The 26,156-nt window shown below is 52.3% G+C and overlaps 3 protein-coding genes across 6 annotated transcripts in view; 2 read left to right on the forward strand and 1 right to left on the reverse strand.

Moving 5' to 3' along the window:
- On the forward strand, window positions 1-19,516 carry MRPS18A (mitochondrial ribosomal protein S18A). Of its 3 annotated transcripts, none has more exons than XM_040249626.1 (6): window positions 1-306; window positions 7,956-7,987; window positions 12,406-12,513; window positions 14,869-14,992; window positions 15,205-15,274; window positions 18,245-19,516. In XM_040249626.1, exons 1-6 carry the CDS (start codon window positions 195-197, stop codon window positions 18,387-18,389), a joined length of 591 nt encoding a protein of 196 aa, XP_040105560.1. In that variant the 5' UTR covers window positions 1-194; the 3' UTR covers window positions 18,390-19,516. The 3 variants fall into 3 exon arrangements, 2 of the variants coding, with proteins under 2 accessions (XP_040105560.1, XP_040105561.1); XR_005722723.1 differs by lacking the exon at window positions 18,245-19,516 and adding an exon at window positions 16,046-18,238 and having other exon boundaries at window positions 173-306; window positions 15,205-15,841; XM_040249627.1 differs by lacking the exon at window positions 15,205-15,274 and having other exon boundaries at window positions 174-306.
- Window positions 19,062-26,156, reverse strand: part of RSPH9 (radial spoke head component 9) — a 13,338-nt gene continuing 6,243 nt past the window's right edge. The window contains exons 4-6 of one of the 2 annotated variants that reach the window (XR_005722722.1): window positions 25,990-26,136; window positions 21,787-25,784; window positions 19,062-19,286 (exon numbers count right to left, since the gene is read on the reverse strand). Coding sequence is in view for 1 of the 2 variants with exons in the window: in XM_040249618.1 (XP_040105552.1) it covers window positions 19,126-19,286; window positions 25,990-26,136 (308 nt within the window). In the remaining variant the exon portion in view is untranslated. The remainder of the gene's footprint in view (window positions 19,287-21,786; window positions 25,785-25,989; window positions 26,137-26,156) is intronic. The other variant, XM_040249618.1, reaches the window with a different exon arrangement.
- GTPBP2 (GTP binding protein 2) overlaps window positions 21,882-26,156 on the forward strand; it is a 30,105-nt gene continuing 25,830 nt past the window's right edge. The window contains exon 1 of the mRNA XM_040249589.1: window positions 21,882-21,893. The gene's annotated coding sequence lies outside the window, so the exon portion shown is untranslated. The remainder of the gene's footprint in view (window positions 21,894-26,156) is intronic.

The raw sequence follows: 26,156 nt of genomic DNA on the forward strand, positions 1-26,156 counted from the left end.
CTCAGAATGAAGCACAGGCTTCACACATTAGCTCTGCTTTGCTCCGAGCTGGAGAGGTGAGGAAATCGAAGCAACTGACAAGAGTAACGGAGCTGCACGCTCACAAGACGCACTCTTCCTGCCCACTACTGCGGCTGCGTGCGCGCCCCGTTCCGGAAGCGGAAGTGCACAAGAGGTCAGCGATAGTTTTCAAGATGGCGGCCCTCAATGTGCTGGTGTCCGGCTGCGGACGGTTTCTCAGAGGGCTGTTGACAGGCTCGACCGTGACCAGCTGGGCTAGGCCACCAGCCCGCGGGTTCAGGGAAGGTGAGTGCTGGGTCCTCGTGACCTCCTAGGGTTGAAGAGAAGAAACGAAGGCTGCTTCTGCCCCCATGCGCCCCTCCCTCCCTTTCGCGCGATTCTGAAACGTTGGAGATGTTTGCGCTCCGGGAATGCTAGCAGTTTTCTTCCGAACCCTGATGCTATTTCCTTGATCTCTCACCCATCGTGAGTGTCCTCATGGGTGGTGCCGGGGAGGGGGGCGAGGGGGATGAAGATCGGAGAGAAAGCCTTGCTTATTTAGGAGCAGAATAGAAACCTGTCTTGGGTTCAGAAAAGTTTTTTGTTAAGGGCCTGGCAGTGCAAGAGACTTAAGAAACATGGGTTCGATCCCTGGATCGGGAAGATCCCCTGGAGGAAGGTATGACATTTCACTCCAGTACTCTTGCCTGGAGAATCCTATGGACAGAGGAGCCTGGCAGGCTACAGTCCATAGGGTCAGTCGGACACGGAAGCGACTTAGCACCTACGCACGCAGGCACTGGATGTTAATTCTCTATTCCATATTCTTTGAACCGCCGCCTCATTCACTAAAGAATTATTGCGCGATCAGGGAAGGTCAGCTGGATACCCTCCCCTGGGCCTCCTTTTCCAGTTTCTCATCTGAAATGCTGTAATCTGATGGCAGCTTTCACTGCCCGAACCCTTAATCTAAGAGGTGGAAGGTAAGGTGGAAAGGCCATTGAACAGCTAAAACAGGCATATCCTGGATGGTGGGTTTGCTTTTCATTTAGTCTGGAAAGGCAGCCTAACATTGAACTGAGAGCTTATTGAAGGCGAAGTGCTATACTTCAAACTGTCAAGGGGTTCCTGAGAAGTTAGGTTCTAATGAGATGATGCAGTACTCTCCAATAAATACAATTTAGGTATTAGGTATTTGGGGCTTCCTCAATGGCTCAGCGGGTGAAGAATCCTGCAATGCAGGAGACACGGGTTTGATGCCCGGGTCTGGGAAGATTCCCTGGAGAAGGAAATGGCAACCTGCTCCAGTATTCTTGTTTGAAAAATCCTATGCACAGAGGAGCCTGCTGGGTACAGCCCACGGGATCCTAAAAGAGATGGACATGACTTAGCAACTAAGCACACGTTCAGAGAGATTTGGTTACTGGAAACAGCAAACTGAATTGGAAGTTTTCCTGAAGGGGGTGTGTCTTTAATAGACTCATAGAAGGATGGAATCTGGTGGAAAATGGAAAGGTCTTTTCAGTACATAACCTTCCTTTGTGCACTGCTGGAAGCATGAAAGGATAAGTGATGTGCAAAGAAGTGGTTTTTTTGTGTGTGTTTAAGACCTGGAGTAGCATATCCTTTAACTAAAGCTGAGATATATCCAGGGGAAAATGGTGATCATTTTGCCAAGGGAAGCATCAAAGTCCAAAAAAAAAAAAAAGAGCCTAACAAGGGGAGCATTGGATTTGTCTCAGAAAAAGTCTTTTGTAAGTTTTCAGTAGAATGGCAGATAAGGAATCCAGTTTGGGAAAATTAAAGAGAGAATTAATGAAGAAATGGAAATAGGTGTTTGAAGAATTTAGCTATGAAGGGAAGATGGAACATTTGCTAGAAAGAAAAACAAAATCCAGGTACTGCCTCCTTACCGTTAGATGAACTAATGCATTGATAAAGAAAGATGCCAAAGAGATCACGCTGATGGTAAAAAGGACTTGGAAAGTTGTTTCATGTGTTCCTATGCTGTAAAATAGGCATATGCCCATAGCTTTTTTTTTTTTTTTTTTGCCACGCCACTTGGCTTGTGGGATCTTAGTTCCCCAACCAGGGATCAAACTTGGATTCTTTGCAGTGAAAGCACAGAGTCCTACTAAACACTGGGCCACCAGGGAATTCCATGCCTGTAACATTTTTGATGGCATCTACCAAGTGTCAAACATTAACAGCTACAATGCAAATATCCATTTCGAAATTAGAAGTTGAAAACAGTTCTTTGCCATGTTCCCAGAGGATAGGCAAAAGGAATAGTTTTGGGTTTTTTTACAAAGGATATTTGAGATTTGAATTTTTCAGTTGGAGAGATGGCTATATGATGAGATGAATATTTGAAGTCTTCCTCACCATGAATACCTGCTAGCTTCTCTGTGTTACTGTCAGACCTAAAAGCCAAATAATTGAATTGATGTGATCTTACTTGAAGGCATTAGCTTAGCTTATACTTTTCTTGAGAACCACCTATCTCCAAAGCCTTTAAATTAAAAGCAACACCAACAACTTTCTCTTGATATTCTATCCATTATGTGTAAAGCTAAAAGAATTACACATATAGCTAATTTTGACTGGTCCTGGCTGGTATATTTGAGGAATAATATTGTATAGATTTGGAAAAGACTCTGATGCTGGGAGAGATTGGGGGCAGGAGGAGAAGGGGATGACAGAGGATGAGATGGCTGGATGGCATCACTAACTTGATGGACATGAGTTTGGGTAAACTCCGGGAGTTGGTGATTGTCCGGGAGGCCTGGCGTGCTGCGATTCATGGGGTCGCAGAGAGTCGGACACGACCGAGCGACTGAACTGAACTGATTGTATACATAGAATTTAAAGTCACAGAGAGGGAGCTGGCGTCTTGCTGAAAACATTCAAGCATTTCTACTTTTCTGATATGATAGTACTCTTTAATTTTAGTTAGAGTTCTTGGGCACTCAGCACTACTGCTCCTGCCTGTAGAGGCTCTCTGTATGAAGCAGTGATTCTCAGTCAAGGGCAGATTGTTCTCTCAGGGACACTTGGCAATGTCCAGAGACATTTTTGGTCTTCACAGCTGGGTGTGTGGTGGTAGAAGCCAGGGATGCTGCTAAGCATCTTCCTGTGCACAGGACAGCCCCCTACAACAAAGAACCACCTGGCCTGAAATACCAGTCCTGCTGCTGTTGAGAAAGCCTGGTCTGATCTTTGACCAGAGGGACATACAGAACCAAAAAAGATGATTATGGAAGAAGCAAGACTTAAGGGAAGGGAAAAAGTGGAAATTGTGATTTACTAAGTTCCTGCTGCAAGCACTCTGCCAGGTTTTCCACATACACTTTTCAGTCTTCTCAACAGCCTTTAAGGGTGGGTATTACTGGCATTTTTACAAATGAAATCTGGTCCAGAGGTGTTCAGTAGCTGTGCCCAGCATCACACAGCTAGTAAGTGCTGGAGTCAGAAGTAGGGCCAGCAATCTTCCCTCTCCACCAGTGACACCACCTTTGTACTCCACGGCAGGGCTTCCCGGTGGCTCCCTCCCTTTCCTAAAAGCTCTTATCAGTTAACTTGCTGGAGTTGATTTCATGATTGACACCGTGAGACCTAGCAGAGATAAGGCCTTGTTCCTGCCTTGTCACTCGTAGAGCCCTTGTGAAGGAAAGCATTTAAAATGAGTAATAAACACATATGACTTTCTAAATGAGCAATAATGATCTGGCAGACCCTCAGAGCAGAGTGTGTTGAAAGAAGTAAAAGCTGAAGGGAATGTTTTTCTTCTTTTCCAGTTAGCTAAGGGAGCTTTCTGGAGGACCTAGCATTTCAGAAAAGGATGTGCCTTGCAGGATGGACAGCCCTGTAACTGAAAGCTTTGAGATAGAAGTGAGCAAGTTGGGGGCTTTAAAGAATTCAAAAGACATGGTCCAGAGTAACCTGCTAGTGGAAAGAGATTTTTGTGTAGCAATGAGACTCCCTGTTTGAAGGATAGTGCAGAGGGAAGTTCCCTCAGGTCCAAGGGAAAAGGAAAGGGTAGGTGGTGAGAGACTCAGAAAACTTTTGTGGCAGAGTTAAAGATGAGCAGAAGGGAGCAGTGCTTGAGGGAGAAAGGAGTTTGAGAAAAGTAGTCAATGGCCACACTTGCCAAGAGTGCTGTGTAGGATTGTTGGTGCTGCCCTGTAGCCACCTTGCCATTCAGTTACTCCATCCCTTCATGCTCTGCTTGGGACTTGATTTCCATGGAGCCTTTCCAAGAAGGACATCGGTCCTCTGGGCACTTCTTGCAGGAGTTCCCTCCAGCCCTTGTCATTCATCTCCCCTCACTTCCTCCTTTACTAAACAGTTGGGCCTTTATCCTGCCGCAGTTCTCTGTGTCTGTTTGTGTGGCCATCGAGGTCTTTTTGCCTCACTGCAATCTCACTGCGATGCTGTTTGCTCTAGACTTACAATTCAGTTATCTTGGACTCCATCCTAGGCGAGTATTTACTGAAGTACTCAAAGGACCTCTTTACGAGGCATGGACTTTATTAGAGTGAAGTTCCCATGCTTGGTTTAGTTCTCTTTTCTCCTCTAGGGCAAAGACTGTGTCTCCTCTTAGGGGGGGAGCTCTCCACGGTGGGTGGAGCCCAGTTGTACACTCCACGGTTGCTCAGCAAATGCCTTGCCTCCTGTGGCACAGATTATGTGATGTGTAAGATCTTGGCCCTTAATCTTGGTTTAGAAAACTGCTTCTTTAGTTTACTTGATCCAGCCACATCTCAGAACACAAGGGCAATTCCATCTTTTTCTAAACAAGTTTTCAGTCAGTGACTAATGGTCTCCTGTTAGTCCAGCTTTTCTTAACCACCCCCACTTCTCTTGAATGGAGAGGAGGCCAGGGACAAAATGGATCTCAGGTTTTGTTTGGTTTTGACATGTTTTTGTATGCATGCTGAAAAGCAATACTGTTTTGATTCCTATCTCTGTTTTGAGAGGCCTGGAATCTACTAGGGCCTCTTCAGGCTCCAGTGGGCCCTCAGCCCCTGCACTGAGATACCGCCCTGATCAGTCTCAGTTCCATATGAGTTCTCAAGTCATTCCTCCTCGTTTGACAAATCGTCTCTATGAGATAAGCATCTGCCTATTGTTTTACCCGCTAACTTATAGTGAGATGATTCACTGGCTCAGAGCTGCTGTGTGGGGAGCTTATGAATAGTGGAGCTTGCCATGGACTTTGATCTCTCTTCCAGGGGCCAGTGGGATGACTTCAGGGTTTGGTTCTTTGCCGGGAGTGATGTGTGTTTTGCTCGACTTGTTTACCTCATGGTTAGGACCCAAGTGCCTCCACGGAGAGGGGAAGCACATGTTGGTCTGCCTCACTTCAGGGCACTGATCTCACGCCAACTCAAGTGATTCTGGAGTAGGTCTCTCCTTTTGTTTCCTATCGGGATTCTTAAAAACCTGTGCTGCCCCCCTCACCTGCTGTTACTCAGACTGGGTCATCCTCCGCCCCTCTTCCAACTTGGTTTTTGCAGATTTGCAAAGTTTCCTGGGTGCCCAGCTCGGCTAGGGCTCGGCCCTCCTGCCCCGATGCTCTTGTAAGCTGACGCAGTGCAGTGACCATCCCCCTGCAGATGTGCTGGCCTCCAGACTGAGTACCAGGTTGAGTCTCACCCACATCCCGTTTAGGCTGGTCTCTTGGGAACAAGTAGATCCGTACGTGGGGTGACGCATTTTGTCTTAGGGAGAGAAGCTTAGTTTGTCTTTGAGTTGATTAGTAACTATAGTGTTCTCTGGAGAAAGCCTCAGGGCCTTTCTGGCCAGCTGTCACTCCCTTGTGTGTGTGGAGTCGCAACTGAGGGGCTCTCAGGTTGGTTGTTTGGAGTAATGGGTCTTTATGAATGGCCGTGCCCAGAAAGCGAATGGGGGATAGTTCCAGGCAGTCTGGGTCCAATTTGGTGTCAGTCATAGAGCTCAGTGATCACAGATGCTGCCCTGGGCCTCCGGGTGGGTTCAAGTTGCCTCACTTTTTTTTTCTTAGCCTCTCTGTTTTTACTGCTGATTTTTATTGCAAAAGAAGTACATGTTTATTTTAGAAACTTTAGAAAATCACCTCCTGCCACCACTGAGGGAAAACCAGTCTTACCATTTAGGTGCATAGCTGCAGGGGTCTGTGAGCTTCCTGTAATCCATGTCTAATTGTGTGTACACTGAGGGCCGTGTTTCTAGGGCGAGGTCCGTAACTTTCATTAGATTCACAAAGTTAACCTTGGGTTCTTTCTAATCTGTACTGCTGCTTTCCTTGACTAGAGCTGAGTAGAACTAATTGCGGTAGCCAAGCTGCTGTTAAAATATGGTTTTAGCATTTGGGGAGACAATTTGCAGCCTAGGTATAGCTGTGTGCACTCACATTTTCTGTTACGGTAGTTAGCAGTCAGAAGGGCATCACGACCAATATTTTGCTCCCTAGCGTTTATGGAGCATCTGCGGTGTGCCAGTTCCTGTGCCAAAAGCCATGGCTTCTCTCTTTCCAGAGAAACTGGGCGACCATGGGAGAATCTCCAAGAACCTTCTGTTTGATTTTATTTGCCAAATGTGGGTTATGAGCTTGGTTCTCCCTTAGGATATTGTTGAAGTTGTCTTTCTGCATCCTGGTTAAATAAGAGGACATAAGTACAGCCTGACATGCATGCAATGAAATTGTTTTGCCCGTGGGTTCTTTTCTGACTGCCTGTCTCCTAAAGAGGTGAAGAGCTGAGGGAGTCCCTCTCAGGATGGCTCTGCAGTCCTCTCTTTGAAATTCTGCCCCGACCCCAACCCCGTACCTGCAGGCCCCTCGTTCCTATCACTCTTCCCTCTCCAGTGTGGATAACAAAATGCATCCCTGCAGGGAGGAGAGATAGCTGCCTTTGTACAGGTTTAACACAAGGCTCTCAAGATGTTCTCAGAGTGAACTGATCTCATTATTACCCGTTGTGGGGCCCCTGGGTGCTGCATCTTAGATTCAGACTGGTCAAGGTCGGGAGCCACATTTGTCTGGTTTCTCTTCATGAAAGGACACATACAGTGGGCACTTTTGAAGGTCTTTTTATGGTCTCTGTCCACCCCCAACCCCTCAGCTCTCAGGCCATGATTGCTAGCCACAGTAGGGCAAGATCTTGCCAAGTACCTTGGATGGAACCAAGATAAATCTTGGCTCAGAAAGGCAGAAACAGTGTGAAGACCCTTAATCTCAGAGGTGATTGATACGGGCATCTAGATTTGCCCCCACCCAGCCTGTAGGAAAAGTGAGAGTGCAAGTCGCTCAGTCCGGTCTGACTCTTTGTGACCTCATGGACTATACAGTCCATGGGATTCTCCAGGCCAGAATGTTAGAGTGGGTAGCCTTTCCCTTCTCTAGGGGATCTTTCCAACCCAGGGATCGAACCCAGGTCTCCCGCATTGCAGGCAGATTCTTTACCAGCTGAGCCACCAGGGAAGCCCAAGAATACTGGAATGGGTAGCCTATCTCTTCTCCAGCAGATCTTCCCAACCCAGGAATAAAATGGGGGTCTCCTGCTTTGCAGGAGCCCTTACGTTATGGGCTTCCCCAGAGTCTCAGCAGTAAAGAATCTGCCTGCAGTGAGCCGCATGGGTTCAGTCCCTGCGTCAGGAAGGTCCCCTGGAGGAGAAATGGCAACCCACTCCAGTATTCTTGCCTGGAGAATCCCCGTGGACAGAGGAACCTGGTGGGCAACAGTCCATGGGGTCGCAAAGAGTTGGACACGACTGAAGCACCTGAGCACTGCTCTGCACAGCCTTCTGGGCACAGAGCCGGGCCCTGGGCGGCAAACCTTGCACCCCCCGAGTGGAGGCCTTGGGAGGCACAGACAGCGCTTCATCTTTCTTCGTGTCTAAGGTTTGAGCTCTTGTTTAAAACTCCCTGTTCCTTATTAAATGGCTGACCTAATTTTTCCCCTTTATCTCTGTAGTGGTGGAGATCCAAGAAGGGAAGACGACTATAGTAAGTATTGTCGAGCTGGCCACTTCCAACCTCTGTACCACTTGGAGCTGCCTGGCTGCTGCTCTGAGAGAGGGTAGGAGCCCCAACTGGACTGGCTTCAGGATCTGCTCCCTCTGTGACCATAAATCCCGCATCTACTATTTTCAACCTGTGTGCGGGAGTGTGGTTAATCAGGAACAGTCGCTGTGTTGGACTGAGGCATCTGTTACTTGATTAGAGTGGCCTTTTGTATGACACGGGCTCAGTAGTATTTGCTGCTGTGTTTTTTGGCGGGCGATAAGTCAGTTTTCCAAAGGAGAAACTAAGGCAATGGCAAGGCTAGAAAGAGTAAGTTGACCCTGGGCCAGGAGCCTGGATCTGTCTCTTTCCTTTCTGCCTAGAATGACTAAGCTACTCCTTCAATGAGGCTGTGAGGAGGTGACACTTTCTGGGCCCTGAGCTCATAGCTGGCGCCCTGGCTCATCTGGTGGTGAGAAAGCTAGACGCTTTTTCACTCCCTCTACTCCTCCCCCAACCCCCACCCTCACTGGGCCCATCTCACCTCCCTTCCTCAGGGAGTCATGGGGCCTAGATTATCCTATAATCCCTAAAAGACAACGTTGTTTTCACATGGCCTTCTGTGCCTCCCAAGAAATCCTCAACCACTCCACAGAGTTCCCAGAAGCCTCTGTGGCTTCCATGTCAACCAAGGATTTAACCCTCTGGCAGCTAGCCACGCACGGCCCTCCCCAAGGCCTTCTTATCCCCAGGACAAGCCCTTAGGGTTCCCTCTTTGGGTCTTCTCCAGAAGGCTCCCCCTCAATCTTTGTGCTTGAGGTTAAGACCTCAAGGCAGTTCTTTCTAGGGACTCCTATCCCTTTAAGAATAGTTCCCTTATCCCAAACTGAAACAAGCGTTCACCCTGGAAACTCCATGCTGGTGGAGAGAAACTCATTGGGTTTCTCTGTGTGCAGAGTGTTTTTCCTGTGGGGCATGAATTTGCTATTTGTGGAACGAACTCAGAGGCATGTGGTCCCATGAGAGCCCTTGGGGAGGGAGCCTAGCCATGCCTGGAGAGGCAGTGCCATGGCTGACTTTGGGTATTACTCATTGTCAGAGTCTCACTTCTTCATCAGTAAAATAAGATCATGAATCTGCCCTCACTAGGCTGTGGAGTTAAATGAGATGATCCATGTGGACCATTATCAGCACAGAGCCAGGCCTGTAGTAGGGGGTGTGTGAATGTTAGCTCTCCACCCCCAGGCCCACTTTGACCCCCTCCCACGACCTTCCATGCACCTTCCATTTTCCCGAGCTCTTGGCTCCATTTCTGGCATTGCTGGGGTGGCATTGCCAGGAAGGCAGTAAAGCACCCTGCGCAGCCAACTCCTTTGCCTTTTGCCATTTCTCCCCTGGGAGAGTTGCTTCCCTCCCAAAGCCTCTCAGACTTGGCCCAGCCTCACTCTCATAATCCGTGGCCTCAATCAGCAAGGCTGTCTAACCTCCCCCTCCTGCAATTGGAGCTGGCGCCCAGGTCACTGCTTTATTGCGCTTAGTCTCTCCAAGGCTGTGTCACAGGACACAGCAGCCATGGCGGAGGTCACTTCACACGTGGCCTAAGTGGGGTGTGAAAGGTGGCATCCAGAGTGCTGAGAGGAGGCAGCCAGGGGACTGTGTCCCCCGCTCTGTGTTTTTAGAGGGGAGGAGGGGTGTGCACACAGTTGTCTGCTCGTGTAGGCCTAGACCAGGTTTCTTAGCCCAACACTATTGGTGTTTTAGATGGGCTGGTTCTCTGCTCTGGGGGCCTGTCCTGTCTGTCATAGGATGCTTATTAGCAGCTTCCCTGCTAGGGGCTTCTGTTAGGTCCATACCATTTCTGTCCTTTATCAAGCCCATCTTTGCATGAAATGTTCCCTTGGTATCTCTAATTTTCTTGAAGAGATCTCTAGTCTTTCCCATTCTGTTCTTTTCCTCTGTTTCTTTGGATTGATCGCTGAAGAAGTCTTTCTTATCTCTTCTTACTGTTCTTTGGAACTCTGCATTCAGATGCTTATATCTTTCCTTTTCTCCTTTGCTTTTCGCCTCTCTTCTTTTCACAGCTATTTGTAAGGCCTCCCCAGACAGCCATTTTGCTTTTTTTGCATTTCTTTTCCATGGGGATGGTCTTGATCCCTGTCTCCTGTACAGTGTCACGAACCTCATTCCATAGTTCATCAGGCACTCTATCTATCAGATCTAGGCCCTTAAGATGGGCTCTATAAAGGACAGAAATGGTATGGACCTAAGAGAAGTAGAAGATATTAAGAAGAGGTGGCAAGAATATACAGAAGAACTGTACAAAAAAGATCTTCACGACCCAGATAATCACAATGGTGTGATCACTCATCTAGAGCCAGACATCCTGAAATGTGAAGTCAAGTGGGCCTTAGAAAGCATCACTACGAACAAAGCTAGTGGAGGTGATAGAATTCCAATTGAGCTGTTTCAAATCCTGAAAGATGATGCTGTGAAAGTGCTGCACTCAATATGCCAGCACATTTGGAAAACTCAGCAGTGGCCACAGGACTGGAAAAGGTCAGTTTTCACTCCAATCCCAAAGAAAGGCAGTGCCAAAGAATGCTCAAACTACCGCACAACTGCCCTCATCTCACATGCTAGTAAAGTAATGCTCAAAATTCTCCAAGCCAGGCTTCAGCAATATGTGAACCGTGAACTTCCAGATGTTCAAGCTGGTTTTAGAAAAGGCAGAGGAACCAGAGATCAAATTGCCAACATCCGCTGGATCATGGAAAAAGCAAGAGAGTTCCAGAAAAACATCTATCTCTGCTTTCTTGACTATGCCAAAGCCTTTGACTGTGTGGATCACAATAAACTGTGGAAAATTCTGAAAGAGATAGGAATACCAGACCACCTGACCTGCCTCTTGAGAAACCTGTATGCAGGTCAGGAAGCAGCAGTTAGAACTGGACATGGAACAACAGACTGGTTCCAACTAGGAAAGGAGTACGTCAAGGCTGTATATTGTCACCCTGCTTATTTAACTTCTGTGCAGAGTACATCATGAGAAACGCTGGACTGGAAGAAACACAAGCTGGAATCAAGATTGCCGGGAGAAATATCAATAACCTCAGATATGCAGATGACACCACCCTTATGGCAGAAAGTGAAGAACTAAAAAGCCTCTTGATGAAAGTGAAAGTGGAGTGAAATGTTGGCTTAAAGCTCAGCATTCAGAAAACAAAGATCATGGCATCTTGTCCCATCACTTCATGGGAAATAGATGTGGAAACAGTCTCAGACTTTATTTTTTGGGGCTCCAAAATCACTGCAGATGGTGACTACAGCCATGAAATTAAAAGATGCTTACTCCTTGGAAGGAAAGTTATGACCAACCGAGATAGCATGTTCAAAAGCAGAGACATTCCTTTGCCAACTAAGGTCCGTCTAGTCAAGGCTATGGTTTTTCCAGTGGTCATGTATGGATGTGAGAGTTAGACTGTGAAGAAGGCTGAGCGCCGAAGAATTGATGCTTTTGAACTGTGGTGTTGGAGAAGACTCTTGAGAGTCCCTTGGACTGCAAGGAGATCCAACCAGTCCATTCTGAAGGAGATCAGCCCTGGGATTTCTTTGGAAGGAGTGATGCTAAAGCTGAAACTCCAGTACTTTGGCCACCTCATGACTCATTGGAAAAGACTCTGATGCTGGGAGGGATTGGGGGCAGGAGGAGAAGGGGACGACAGAGGATGAGATGGCTGGATGGCATCACTGACTCGATGGATGTGAGTCTGAGTGAACTCTGGGAGTTGGGGATGGACAGGGAGGCCTGGCGTGCTGCGATTCATGGTTTCGCAAAGAGTCGGACACGACTGAGCTTCTGAACTGAACCGAACTGCTAGGAGCTAGGGACCCACCCCACCCCCGTGGCGACGATCAGAATTGTTTCATTGTCTGGTGTCCCCTGGAGGCCAAATCGTGCCTGGTTGTAGACTTACCTGTGTTAGAGCTGGAAACTGCAGTTTGTGCTAAGAAGGATATGCAGGATAAGGGGTGAGACTTCCTTTGGACTACACATCCCTGGGCAGTTTGAAACTTCTTACCATATCCATGGATTACTTTTTCCCAAAACAGGGAGAGGGAAGCATAAAGTTCTGGAGTTTTTGTCTTTTTGAGGATGGAAAGCTAGCATTCAGCAGATACAACACACCTCTTCTCTTGCCACCAGCATTAAGTTCAGTTTCTATTACCCTCACAGGTCACCGAGCCCAGCTCTGTGGCCACCTGAGACCCAGTGTCCAGCAGCCGTGTTCAGGCAGAGAGGCCCATTAGCTGCTCTGCCAAGGCCTCTAGAGAGGAAGCCTCAGCAGCTTTTGGGGGTTCCTCAAGGATCAGGGTCTCCACACAACTCTACCCCTCATCAGCTATCTTTCTCTGCCTCCTAGATTGAAGGCCGAATCACAGGGACTCCCAAGGAAAGTCCAAATCCCCCCAACCCCTCCGGTCAATGCCCCATCTGCCGCTGGAACCTGAAGCACAAGTATAGCTATGAGGTGAGTCTGCGCATCTGAGCTCCTATTTCCCACGGGCTTAACATCTTAACATCTCACGGAGCCACCAAGACAGAAGCATTGTGTCCAATGGCTCTCAACGCTGAGTCCCGGGGGAGCTTTAAAAATGCTCAGACCCCACGCCTAGATGATTCCGCTGGCTTGGGATGGAACCCGGCCATCATTATTTTTTAAAGCTCCCCAGGTGATTCTAATGTGCACCAGGGTGGAGAGTCCCTGACTCAGTTCCTGGTCTGGTTGCAGGCAGCTCATACCACCAGGGCCCTGGAGCCCAGTCTCGCAGGGCTGTGTTCCTGAGGGATGGAATCAGAGTCTGGGCTTGGTTTTCCTCCTTGTGTAATGAGGGTGTGTCTTGAGAGTCCTCACTGTGATCTGAGGGCACTTTACTCTCTTCCCACACTGGAGCTACAGGGACCCCTGTTTGCTGTAGCTCTTCTAGAGCTGTCGTTTCACAGAGAGGTGATGAGAGCAAACAATGGTAGGGGCATAATTCACTTTGTTTTCACAATATCCTGGTGAAGTAGGTACTGTTTTCATCCTTGTTTTACAGATGAGGCAATGTGAGGCATGGCAAAGTTAATGCACTCGCCTCAGATCACATAGCTAGTAAGTATCAGAGCTGGGATGCACTCTGGGGTATGAAACCCAGGCAGAGCTGCCAGTCCCAGCTGCTATTCTGCATCATGTCTGGAGATGCGGCAGGCCTAGGGGCTGGATACAGCCCTGGAGAAATACATACTTGTCCTTCAGAGTTCTGCTGGTGACATTAAGCACCCTATTCTGAGGTTTCAGGTGATTCAGGCTTTGGGCCAGTTTGACCTGCGTGTTGTCCCTGTGCCCCTCTGTGGAATGGGATGACTAAGGGCAGAGATCCCGGTCAGGTGGTGAGAGCAGGAAAGGCCACATGCCCATGGGATCTGAACAGAACAACCCAACTAATCTCCTGGGCTGGGAGCCTTGGCCTCACGCCACCCCAGGGTGGGGGGGTGGCAGTATTCTTTCACCCTATCCCCGCCCTTTTGCTGATGGCCACTTGGAGTAACAGGGAACTTGCAGGCCACAGGCAGTGCTCTCAGCTTCTTGTGACGTGGAAGTTTGTAGGGTCCTGGCCATACCTAGGATCCCAGCTGTGGATGGGGAGGGGAACCCACACCTGCCTGACCACTGCGGAGTACTCTTCCTACCAGCCGTTTCCAGGAAATGGACTTGGCTCTGTTTATCAAGCAGAAGAAATCCAATCCCCTCCAAGGTAAAGGCTGGAGAAGTTGTTTTCCTTTTCACCCCTTTCTGCTCAGGACAGCGCCACTCTGAGCTGCAGAGAGCTGTCAGCCTCCTTGGCAGCCTGCAGTGGGGGCAGCGCTGGGGCTGTGAGCCCCGTGTATTATCCCCAGATAATCCAGTCCAAGTTCTTTTCATCAGATTCTGAGGATTACGGGGGTGGGAATTGGGGGCCTGGGTCCCCCAGGAGCAGACCAGTGATTAAAGCAAATCTACAGTTATACAGTGAGGCACCTGCCAGGGCAGCGAATCCGTGTCAGGACCAGGACTGTGGAGACAGGCATGTCATGCCCCTGGGGTGGTGTGGGAGACTTTTTCTTTAACCCCTGCCATCCTGTGAGAGTTGAGAGGGGACTTGATCTCTCTGGATGCTGTCTTTGTTTATCGGTATTTCCTTGACTCATCCAAAGCAGTCTGATGGTTCAAAGGAAGCCCAAAAATCCATTCCCATCTGGGCACAGGGGGCGTAGAAGATGTGGGATTTAGCTTCACAACTTGACCTCATCCTCCTCAGCTTATTGCTGCCTGGTGCTTCGTTCAGAGGGCATGGCAGAAGGTGGAGGGGCTCTCTGCATGTCTCCTGGGCTGTGGTGTGTAGACTATCATATGTAGACTTTGGGGGCAGAAATGGTACAGGCCTTCCCTCTTGTGTGTAAATACATAACATACCCCCTATGTCACCCAAAGAAGATAACACACTTTTCATCACCAGGAGAGATGCTGTGGGTGCATGATAGCTTGTTAACCTTCTTGAAAAGTTCCCCTTCTCTCACCAAGTCTGTCGGAAGACTGTCTCATAGGGGAGCTGAGAACTCTTGGGGTTGGTAACGGGGCCAGGAAATCTTGCTGAGCTGGGATTGAACTTGTTGCAGTGGAGGCAGCAGGCCTGAGTGCAGAGCTCTTGTGTGGAGGGAATGGTCTCAGGTCGCTTCTCAGGGTGGCGTCAGCCCCTTACAATGCCAGCCACAACAGTCTACCCTGCAGGCCACTTGGCCCTGGCTCCCTGGTAGCCAGCACCCGTCCACACGATCCTCCTCTCCTGTCTTCCACTTCCGCTAGGATGTTCTGTTGCTCAGTCAGTTCATCCGGCCACATGGGGGCATGCTGCCCCGGAGGGTCACCGGGCTGTGCCAAGAAGAGCACCGCAAGATAGAGGAGTGTGTGAAGATGGCCCACCGAGCAGGTAAAGGGCCTCGGGCAGAGGGGGCAGGAGAATGTGGGCACCATTACACCTTCCACCCCTAGCTCCTCCTGAAAGAGCAGTGTGTGTCCAGAGACTGCATTATACTCACCCCCCAATGCCAGCCTCCCACCCCCTTGGGTTTTCTGTTCAGCCCCCAGAGCTGCAGAGGGAATACAGAGACCAACCTCTTAAATGCTTTTCCCTCCATTCAGGTCTGCTCCCAAATCACAGGCCCAAGCTTCCTGAAGGATTTGTTCCAAAGACCAGACCCCAACTCAACAGGTACACAGGCCTGGGCTGGGGAGGCCAGCTCCTGGAGCTCATCCTGCAGCTCAGGAAAGCTGGAGTGCTCTGTCCCTTCCAGCCTGAATGCCACCCCCACCACCCAATCAGTCCCACCACTGTGCACGCCTGTTACTCTCCCTCTGCCAGCCTCAGCGTCTGTCCTTGTCCCTCCCCAGCAGGGCACTTAGCCCAGGGGTAACAAGGGTAAGAAGATCTGCTGGTTGGGCATTAGAATGTGCTAATCCTCTGTTTATGACATCATACTGGGTTGCTATGGGAATGTCAGAGCAGTTCTACAAACTTTCAGTAATAGCACTGGGGTTATTAAAGGGCAAAATGAGACTTTAGAAATAGAAATGGGAGGGCTCTCTGGGGTAGGACCACGTATAGAGCTGTCAGATCATATGCTGTAAAACTTGAAGGCAGCATCCATGAAGACTAGATTGTGAATGTTCTCCCTAGAGTTGTACAGTTAACAACCTGCTCAGCTGCGTATGGCATCCCATGAGATCCTGAGGTTTTATGGAACAGGAGAAAAAGATTGACTCTAGAAATATCCTAGTGGTAGTATAGTGAAGTCGCTCAGTCGTGTCCGACTCTTTGCGACCCCGTGGACTGTAGTCTATCAGGCTCCTCTGTCCATGGGATTTTCCAGGCAATAGTCCTGGAGTGGGTTGCCATTTCCTTCTCCCGGGGATCTTTCCAACCCAGGGCTCGAACCCAGGTCTCCCGCATTGTAGACAGACGCTTTACCATCTGAGAGCCTAGAATCAATCTGCCTTTCAGCCTGAGCAGGGTGTTCCCCTCTGGTGTAGGAACAGGTTCCTGTCTAACACTCAAACAGCTGTCTCTGACATTACCACACTACACACTCCTAGAACTACAATACTCTCTTATTGAGAGTAGAGCCAGGTCTGTAAAATTGATGTTGGTGTTTCTTGTTCTCTCCTATCAATGGCCCTCCCTCCTTCAGCCTGTCCTAATGCCACTAGAACTTCACTCTTTGGGTAGAGCAAAGCAAGATCCCCCACCCTCAGCAAACCTCCTAGGCTGATCCCCAGCAGAACCCGGGAATGGAGGATGGAAGGCCAGGCAGATACCAGCTCTAGATTGCTGGGCCGGGGGTGCAGGGCCAGAGCTGGGTCTTCACTGACTCCTTGCCAGCACCCTGGCCCTTTGCCCATCTCCACCTGCACCTCCCGCGCTGCCAGCTGGGCCATCTGCCAGCAGCCCTGGGGGAACAGGACATATTAACTTCCTCTTGTCTTTCTCAAATATGCTGTGGACCCTTTGGGAGTTGAGCCCACCCCCACTCCAACTTGTTAAGAGACAGCAGCAGGCCTGAGGACACAATCCATCCTGCCCTCAGCCTCTGAAGCGAAGCCAGGCTCCCTCCTGTATATCCGGTGTCCATTAGTGTGACGCAGGATTGATGGTATGTGGGGGCTCATGGGGTTGCAAAAGGCCCTCCTGGGGAGGAGAGGGAGTCCTGGCTACAACTAGGGACTTGATGATTGTCAGGCCGTGCCGTCTCCTTCCCTGCCCCTTCCAGAGAGGTAGGAGGAAGGAGCTCGATTAGCAGGGAGCCTTGGTTCTTAGTGGTCCCAGAGAGCTGACCGGAGGCCCCAGCTCCTCTACAGCAGCTGCTTGCTCCTTGTGGCACAAGCATCAGGCCCAGGGCCAGCCGAAGCCCAGCTTCCCAGGGTCTCTCCAGGGTGGGAGGGACAAGGGTGGCGGAGGGGTGCAATAGGGCAGCAACTCTGGAGAGCCTGGTGTGCCTCGGGATCTTCAATCCCAAGGAGCCTGCTTCCACATCCCACCTCTTCACCCACCCCCTCTGAAGCCAGGGAGACACCAGCATAGGGCCCTGCCAGGTCCCAGCACCACCAGCCACAGCAGAGGCAGCTCTGGGGCCAGCTCACTGCACAGAGACCTCCCTGCTGGGGGTGCTGACAGCCACCCAGTGGTCGTCAGAAGCCCTCTTGCCTGCCCACCTCGCACGTGGTGTGTAGTCCTACAGCTTTTACTTCCTCTCAGGACTCAGACGACGGAGGTCCAGGGGAGCTCAGTTGAAATGTATACATTAGCAGTCACTTTTTCCCTCTTTTTTTTTTTAACTTTTTCACTCTTATCTAAAAATTTTCAGCCATGGTTATTCATTTTTTTAATTAAAACTTCTCATGGGAGGGTTTCTAGAGGCACTGGGTTGAGCCCTAACCTAGTGGAAGCAGGGGAGGATCCCAGCCTTTGCCGAGGCTGAGCTTTCAGGACGAAGGGTGGGCCTCTGGATAGGATCCCAATTTCTTTCTGAACAGAGTAAACCCCAGTCTTAGCCGGCATGAGCCACTCTTCCCGGAACTGTCAGGGCCCTGCTGTCCCCAAGGAGGCCAAAGGACTATGGGCGGCAGCCATCTTTCCCCATCCCCGCTCATATTACATGAACCTTCCTGGCCTACGTCTGCACCCACGGGCCCTCACCCTTGGCTCCCATCATGGCCTGCTTGAGGGTCAAGGGTCAGGGGTCCTCCACCAGTTATGGCTGCCCAGGCTTGTTCCCTGAGGGCTGGGGTGGCAGAGTGAGCCAAGTTGGGGAGAGGGAGGGATTCCTCCAGGCCCTTACATCAGCCTCTCCTCTCCCCACGACTGGGCCAGAGAGGGCCAATCTGCCCTCTGAGTAGCCTCTTCCTCTGCCTCCTCCCCCAGCAGATACACGCACACACACTGGCAACTCATAAAGACAAGCAAGCACGTGGCCACACACGCGTGCGGCCGCCAGAGCCCAGCCCATCTGTTTACGGCACACCGGGCAGTTGCTGCCAGGAAAAGCCCCTCCTCCTCAAGAAAGGAAAGCTGGTGAAAGTGTTTGATTGACCAAGTGCAGCTTCGGCCCAAGGGGCCCATGCCCGTGGTCTCTGCCGCATCCTGGGCTGCCAGCCCTCATGGCTGCCTCCCATCCTCCCCCAACAGGTACCTGACCCGCTGGTCTCCCCGTTCCGTCAAGCCCATCTACAACAAAGGCCACCGCTGGAACAAGGTGCGCATGGCTGTGGGGTCTCCCCTCCTGAAGGACAACGCCTCCTACGTGGGCAGGCCTTGGGTGCTCTATCACTGACTGAGAGCAGGGCCTCCCGAGAGCCTGAGCTCATCCTGCACTCCCCCCCATCCCACCAGGGCGGCCCGGCTCTTCCAGTGCAGATGGCACGGGGGCAGGGGGGGGGGCAGGTCTGCTCCAGGGCCCGGGACCTGCACCACTACGGTGCTGGGCGCTGGGGGCAGTCAGGGCAGGCGACCCTGCGCAGCTGTGGTGGTCTCACGACTGGCCTGGGCTCAGGGCTGGGGCACCGGCCCTTTGTCTGAAGGAATATTATAAACCAGGCTTGTGCTCCCCCGCTGGGTGTGTGCTCACTGTTTGGGGAGCGCGGGGGGCTCAGCCCGTTTCTGGCCAGTCACTGCACATTGAGTCACCACCGGGCTCTGGTGGTAGGCCACGTGGGCGTATCGAGCGGAGCTCACGGCCACACAGGTTCCCTTCCTCTCTGTTGACAGCCGTTGGCTTTTTGTTAGGCTGCCCGGCCGACGTGCAGCTCTCTTCTGAGTCCAAGAAGCTGCCCTCCTCAGAGGCCTCCTGGCTGCCACCTTCTCCCCCATGCCGTTCCCTCCCACCATTCTCTCTTGTTAGCACATTCCAGCCCTCTGCCACTTGCTCTATTTAGAGCTGGGCCTCTCCTCAGCCTGGACACCAGATGGAGGTGGAGGTGGGGGTAAGCAGCAGCACAGAACAGACTGACCAGATTCACCGCCTTTATGAAAATACTGCTCAGACTCTGCACAGCCCCCAGGCAGCCCGCCTACAGCATGAAGGGCAGGTCTAGGTTCTTCTCGCCAGTGCCCACGTAGATGTAGCCATAGTTCTTGGTGTGAGGAGCGTGGTAGAAGGTGAGGCCGGGCCAGAGCAGGCTGCGCAGCACCACCAAGGCGTTGCCCCTCTCCATCTGGACACTCCAGGACCCTGGGAGGTGGGGAAGAGGCAGCAGAGGACAAGGCCTGGGCATCGTGGAGGCAGAGCCCGGCTGGGGGTGCGGAAACCCCAGCTCCAGGCAGCCAGGCCTGAGCGTGAAGGTTCCACTGGGAAAGGGGAAGACAATTTAATTATCCCGGCGCTTTACTCCTCTGATTGCCTTTGAGCCATTTCACTGCTCATTAAAGCCACTTCCAGAGGGAGGGCGAAGGAAATGAAAAGAGGTGGAACTCAAAGCAGTCCATTTTGTTCCTGTCAGCAAGTCCAGTGACAGGTTGCATGGGGGAGGAAGCTGGGTCACCCATGCACAGGCGGAGCAGGGTTGGGGCTAGGCTGGGGAGACGCCAGGCTCCTCTCTCCCCTGCACTCGGGCTTGCTGGTGGCCTGCTGTCCTGGTGCACTTCACCTCTCTTGAAAAATTTTGCTCTAGGCCCAGCAACTTAACTCTGAGATGGATGAGACCTGCCCAGGCTCACATAAAAGTGTGGCCTTTTCAGGCCTCCAGCTCAATAGCCCTTTTCTGGCAGCTGGTAGACTGAGAGCCGTCCTTGGTGGGAGGGGACCTGGGCCGCAGCTAATGAGCCTTTGTCTGTCCTGGGTTCTGCCCTGGTTTTTGCTCCCCAGACGGGAGCAGCCCAGCCTGGGGCTGAGTTGTGCAGCCACGAGGACTTGGCGGGAAGGGCCTGATCCAGCTCCAGAACCAAGGGAGGGAGCCGCTGTGTGGGAGGAAGGAGCCTGGGAAAATCGCCCCTGGATGCAGATCTGGAGCTTCTATTCCCCTGCGCCGAGGCCTCTCCCAGCCCAGCCGCAGCTCTGCCCCAGCCCCTGCCAGAAAGGCAAATGCTTTGAAGGTTTTGGTGCTGGACCAGCCAGTGATGCACTGAGAACTGCGCCGAGGCCTTCATCAGCTGCCAGCCCAGCTCGGCTGCCTGGCTCCCGCTGCACTGCTGCCCCCAGGCTGCCTCCAACCATGGCCCACCCCGTCACTCCACACCCAGCAGCCTTGGAGCTCAGGCCCCACCCACCAGAGGCCACCCTGATTACAGGAGACCTGACCACCAGGCACCCTTTGCCCTGATGGCCGCTCAGCCCATCTCAGGGCTCCAGCACCTCCCCAGGTCAAAGCTAGAGCTTTGGGGGTATATGTAGTCTGGTGGCCTTAACCTGCTAGGGGGGTGCCCACGCAGGGGCCACCTCAGCACTGTGCGGTGGCCTGCACCAAATACCACCAGCCAAGGGTGAGGTGATGAAGCAGAAGCCACAGTATAGGCTTGACCCCAGTCCCCCAGGTCCCCTCAGTGCCATCCAGATAGCATCGAGAAAGAAGGGTGTCCCTGGGTTCCCAGAGTTCTGACTGGGGCACTTCCTGGGGGGGTGGGGGTGGTCAGAGAAGTGGGGAGTATCTCCCCCAGCTCCTGCAGCTTGCCTCTCTAGATTCCTGAGATCTACCTCATAAACCTGCCTACAGGTTCTGGAGCCATAGCCTGTTGCTCTGCTAGTCATTCATTCCAGAAAACAGATGGCCTAGGGGTAACAGGAGAGGGGGTGTGACAGACCAAAGTGTTCCCAGTACACCGTATGCAGCTTCAGGCCAGAACACAGACCCCCGGAAGGTAACCCCTGTCAGCTCCCCATGCCAGTCCCCGCAGCAGCATCTGGGGAGTCCCTCTCTGCCCCAGGAGTCCACAGCTACAGCCCCCTGGAACTGAAAAAGGTCAGGCTCTGACCACCCGGAGAAGGCAGCTTACAGCCCCACTGTCCCCCACCCTGGGCCAAATGCTGCCCTGGAGAAAGAACTGGAGTCCCCCAGCCAGACACACTCAGCAGTTCCCTGTCTCCAGCACTGTGGCATACCCTGAGCAAGGACCGTCCTGGCTTCCCCGGTACCAACCTGCCCACCTAGGGCTTGGCCACCTCTTGCTTCTAGTGGGTGGGGGAGAGGCCAGGCTCATCAGGGGCTCCCTCTACACTGGCTAAGCAAGAGCAAGGAGAAACAGGGTTCCCCCACCAGGGTTGGGGATCTGTGCCATGCAGGCCCAGGGTGCTGGCAGAGTACAGAAGTGGTATGTGCAGGACTGGCCAGCCAATGACACTACTTCCTCCCTCCCTTGCATTCCTGTCACACTTCTGTCCTTTCCTTGTCCCTGGCTCAGCTTGTCGCCCAGGAAACACATACTCTCAACGTGCCAGGAGTCACGTAGCATCTACCTGGGAAGCCAGACTCTTGCTTTCACCTTCACCCACTTTTATTGCTGCAGCTGCTGGCAAGGCTGGGCCCAGCCAGCCACCACCACTGGCACTCTAGGGGAAGCAGCCTCCTGCAGCCCATGCTGTCTCCCAAGTCTCCCCAGACCTCGCCCTCCAGCCTCCCGGCAGGCACTCTTCTCCACAAGCTCTTTTCTGAGGATGTGGTGGGATACAAGCTGGTAAACGAGGAATGGGGCCTCCTGCATGAGCAGAAGTCCTCCTGGGCCTTGGGGGTCTCACTCACCTTGCCAGTGTGGGAAGCTCAGACTGGGAGATGCTCATCATAGTTACATTCCCCTGCCCTCCAGGAAGAAAGGCAGCCAAGTTCTGAGATTAAGTTGGAGGAGGAGAGTGGACCAGGCTGGAGTTCAGGGCTGTCCAGGGGCGGCAGACGGCTTAAATCCACCCAGATCAGCACCGCACAACTTTCACACACACAAAAATGGCCACAGGCCCCTTCTCAGAGCAACCACTCCCTGACACCAGGGCCACAGCACATGGGAGGGGGTGGGGGCGGGGACACGCCAAAGAGTTCCCAGTCTTACTGATAGGCAAGGCCAAGCCCCTTGGTGCAGAAGGCCGAGCACCTGTCACCTAAACCTCCCCTGGACTGGAAGGGAGGTGCCACCTGCATACCCCCTTGAGAGAGGGCTCTCCCGGACCCCGCGTTGCCCACCCTCTCCAGTGCTGTCTCCCCTGTCCCCCACCTCTTCCCAGCCATCACTTACTAAAAGCTGCTTTCCAGGCAGGCAGGCCCCTTGCTGCCCTCTGCTGCCTACTCTGGGCACTGTGCTGGAGCCCTGGCTGCTTCGTAGCCGGCAGTCCCTGAGATCTCTGCTCCAGCCCAGAGAGAGGTGCTCTGCCCTCCACCCGCGTGCTCTGCTTCCCAGGACACCTATGCGGCACCTGCTGTTTTACATTGCCACTTCCCATCCTGTTTCATTTGATCTTCCCAAATGCCTGTGAGGCACGGATGGTGCCTTGTTCTCAGCAGCATCTCGTCCCTGGGAATACTAGCTGCTCAGTGACTGTTTGCTGACAGCATAGAAGGTTAAGCAGCATTGAACAGCAGAGTACTGCCCACAAATCTAGCATCCTGACAGTGCTCCGTGTCTTACCTAGCAGCAGCCCAAGCTCAGTGAACTCTTGGCTGTTGCCCTGTGTCTGCCAGAAGGATGCTTCTGCTGCCAAACCCTACTCCCACAGAACTCCACAGACCCCACGGCACAGTGGGACGGCTCGGGAGGCCACAAGTGGTTCCAGGCAACATTCTTACATCCTCTCTCCAGCTGAGGGTGGTCCGGGGACCAGCTGCTGAGCGCCTGGCCAATCCACGTGACCAGAGAGAGCAGGAGTCCCATGGACTGCCTGACCCATTTTTGCTCACAGGTGACACAGGGTTCCCCCTCAACAGTTGCCTCAGACCCAGAAAGGAAGCTGATCCTACCTGGGCAGATCCCATCCTTCCCGCCAGTCCTGGTGCCCCAGGGAACTCTTTGTTGGGACTTTGCTTCACTTAGCAACCCAGCCATTCCGGCTACTGTCTGCTTGGTGGGGGCAGCCTCCCAGCAGCTCCTTCTGCTCTTTAGGGGTGGATACTGCAGGGAGTCTGGGAGCAGAGTCAGAGGGGCTGCTCTTCCCCAGCCAGCCACATTTCCACCGCCATACTGCGGGCTCCACCAAACCATCCTGAGTAAAACCCGGCCAGACTTCCTGCAGGCTTTCTGGTGGTGGCTCTGGGAGAAGGGGAGCTGGAGGCCCAGAACTGTGGACTTTCCCAAAGTCAGGCCAGGAGCATCTCTCCCCTCCGGCCCTCCGACACAGGAGACTCCGGGAGTCCTTCACTCCTAAGGATCCAGCACTAAGGACAAGGCGCTGTTGGGGCGTCAAATCATCAGTTGATCTCTCAGCCCTGAGGCCCACTGTTAGTTCAAGAAGTCTAGGTTCCAGGGGGATGGGGAGGAGGCCCCCTTGTGTCACCCCGCGCTCTGAAGGGAGAGCCTCATCCACTGGCCCTGGGCTCCCTTCTGCCGCAGCTGAGAAGTCCTCACTGGGCAGAGCTTTCCAGCCATGCTCCGAATCGGGGAGGGGCTGCTGCCCCCAGATTAGGGGTGCTAAGAGGACTTTTCTCAGTCGGCCACGCAGGCCCTGGCACTGGGTCCCACCACCAGTGTTCCTAACTCCCTTTACCAACCAGGGATGTGCAGTCCCCTCCAGCTCCTAGTTAAGTGGGGAGCACAGAGTTGGAGGAGGTAATGGGAATCTGGAAAGTGTGTCTGATGGTAAAGAAATTCTCACCCTCTATAACCATCTCCCTGCCAGGTCCAGGACCCCCAGTCTATGCTCAGGGAGGTTTGACTCTGGTGCCCCCGTGTGGTGGAGGCCAGCATAGCCACTCTGCTGGCAGCCCTTAGCCACCTGTGACCCATGGCCTGGCCCCCGGCGCACTACAGTAGCCCCAAAACGGCCTCCAGAGCCCTGGCTTGCCCTCTGCATCCATTCATGCGCCACTGCTTTGTTATCGCAGATCTGCCTACAAGCCACCAGCAGCTCCTACTGCCTTGGTCTACCCCTAGGGCTTCCCAGGGGGCTCAGCGGTAAAGAATCTCCCTGCAATGCAGATGTGAGTTCGATCCCTGGGTCAGGAAGATCCCCTGGAGAAGGAAATGGTAACCCACTCCAGTATCCTTGCCTGGGAAATCCCATGGACAGGGGAGCCTGGTGGGCCACAGTCCATAGCGTCACAAAGAGTCTGACACAGCTGAGCAACTAAACCCTCCTACCCTTTGGCCCTCCCTAGCCTGCCCAACCCCCCTCTAAGGCCTTTTTGCTACTGAAAACAGTATCAGTAATACTTACTGATTTTTACTTGGGTCCTTAATGTCTTAAGTGAAGTCGCTCAGTCGTGTCCGACTCTTTGCGAGCCATGGACTGTAGCCTGTCAGGCTCCTCCATCCACGGGATTTTCCAGGCAAGAGTGCTGGAGTGGATTGCCATTTCCTTCTCCAGGGGATCTTCCTGACTCAGGAATCGAACCAGGGTCTCCCGCATTGCAGGCAGACACTTTACCGTCTGAGCCACCAGGGAAGCCCTCAGTGTCTTAAGCACTATCATAAATGTTTTGTGTATGTGTTGTTATTTCATTTAATTTTCATAACAACTCAATGAGTTAGAAAAGATCAATTTTCCCCTTTTAAAAATTGAGGCACAAGGGAATTGAGGGAGTTGTCTGAGGTGGCCAGGTAGTACACAGCAGATTCAGGATTCCAACTCAGGCTTTCTGGCTCCAGAGCCCTTGCGTGTAACGACTACTGCCACCTCACCTCTACCCTGAGTTCCAGCCCAATTGGGTTGCTCATCGCTCCTCAGAAATGTTTCCCCCTAGTGATGGGGGTGACTACTGTCCTGCAATTCCCATTGTTCCACTGAAAACACCATCTCCTTGACACCACAGTTAAGGCCAGAGCCTTGGAGTCTAATGCTTTAACACATACTGTGTCCTTGGATTTAACTCTCTGAGCCTCCGAATTTTTCATCTGTAAAATGGGGATAATGATATAATTGTATCTAACTCACAGATCAGCTGTGAAGATTAAAATGAACTAAGAAAAAAAAATGAGGCACGGGAGAGACTGGGTACAGCACCTGGCACACAGTAAGCAGTGGCGTTGCCTCTGAGTAGTTCCTAGAATCATTGTCTTTGCCATCATCAACAACAGATCCCTCCAGCTCTTAGAACACCAGGCATGGGGAGGGAAACAAGCAGGGGTGCTGAGGCAGCGCCTTGGGTGTGGCCCCTGAATGCCCAGAGCCTGGCACCTGTCCTGGGATGCAGAGCCCAGCAAGAGCATCTTCCGAGGATGTGCTCATCTCTACTGGGGGAGCCAGGGAGGAACCGGGGTCTCTGACCCCCACCAACTGCGGCTGTGTGCCTGGGCCAGGTGAGCCCTGAAGCACAAGAAGGCCTCTGCAGTTGTATGTTTTGTGATTTAAAAGCACACTTAGCAGGAGACAGACGTACAGAACTCATTTCCTTAGCAGGTGGCCCTGTACAGGTCAGTCGGCACCTACTCCCTGAGCACCAGCTGTGTGCCAAGCGCTGGGTCTAACCCCGAAAACCAGCCGTGAAGATGTACATACGGCTACTATTTTCAGGGATGTTTTGGTGGGGGGAACGTCCCAACTTGCCTTCATTCAAGATTGATATGAAAATCAAGAGAGACTTCCTGTCTGTGGAAGCACCTGGAAGACAATCTTTTTGTCTGCAAACATTTGGAGCTGAGCCCTGTATTGGGCCCTGGAGGAGGCTCCTACTCAAGCCCCCATATTGAACTCCCAGTTCCCACCCAGGCCGTGGGTCCCACTCTTAAGAGGGAATGGCAGGTGGCATGGCCCACTGTTCTGACCTGGGGGTGGATCCAATGTCCTCCAAGTAACAGGCTGTTACCTTTGGGGATGTCGTGCTCCAGAGAGTCCATGAAGTCTAGGGACGGGTCGAGCTCAGCCTTCTCCAGCAAGGTCTTGTTCTTCAGCTCAACCGGCTCCCTGAAGTGGAAGTAAGAACTCAGCTTCTTGGCTTCGGACAAGGACAGTCCTACAAAGGGGCGGCAGGTA

The sequence above is a fragment of the Oryx dammah genome, unplaced genomic scaffold (genome assembly GCF_014754425.2).
Source record: "Oryx dammah isolate SB20612 unplaced genomic scaffold, SCBI_Odam_1.1 HiC_scaffold_11, whole genome shotgun sequence".
In the NCBI taxonomy this organism is placed as follows: domain Eukaryota; kingdom Metazoa; phylum Chordata; class Mammalia; order Artiodactyla; family Bovidae; genus Oryx; species Oryx dammah.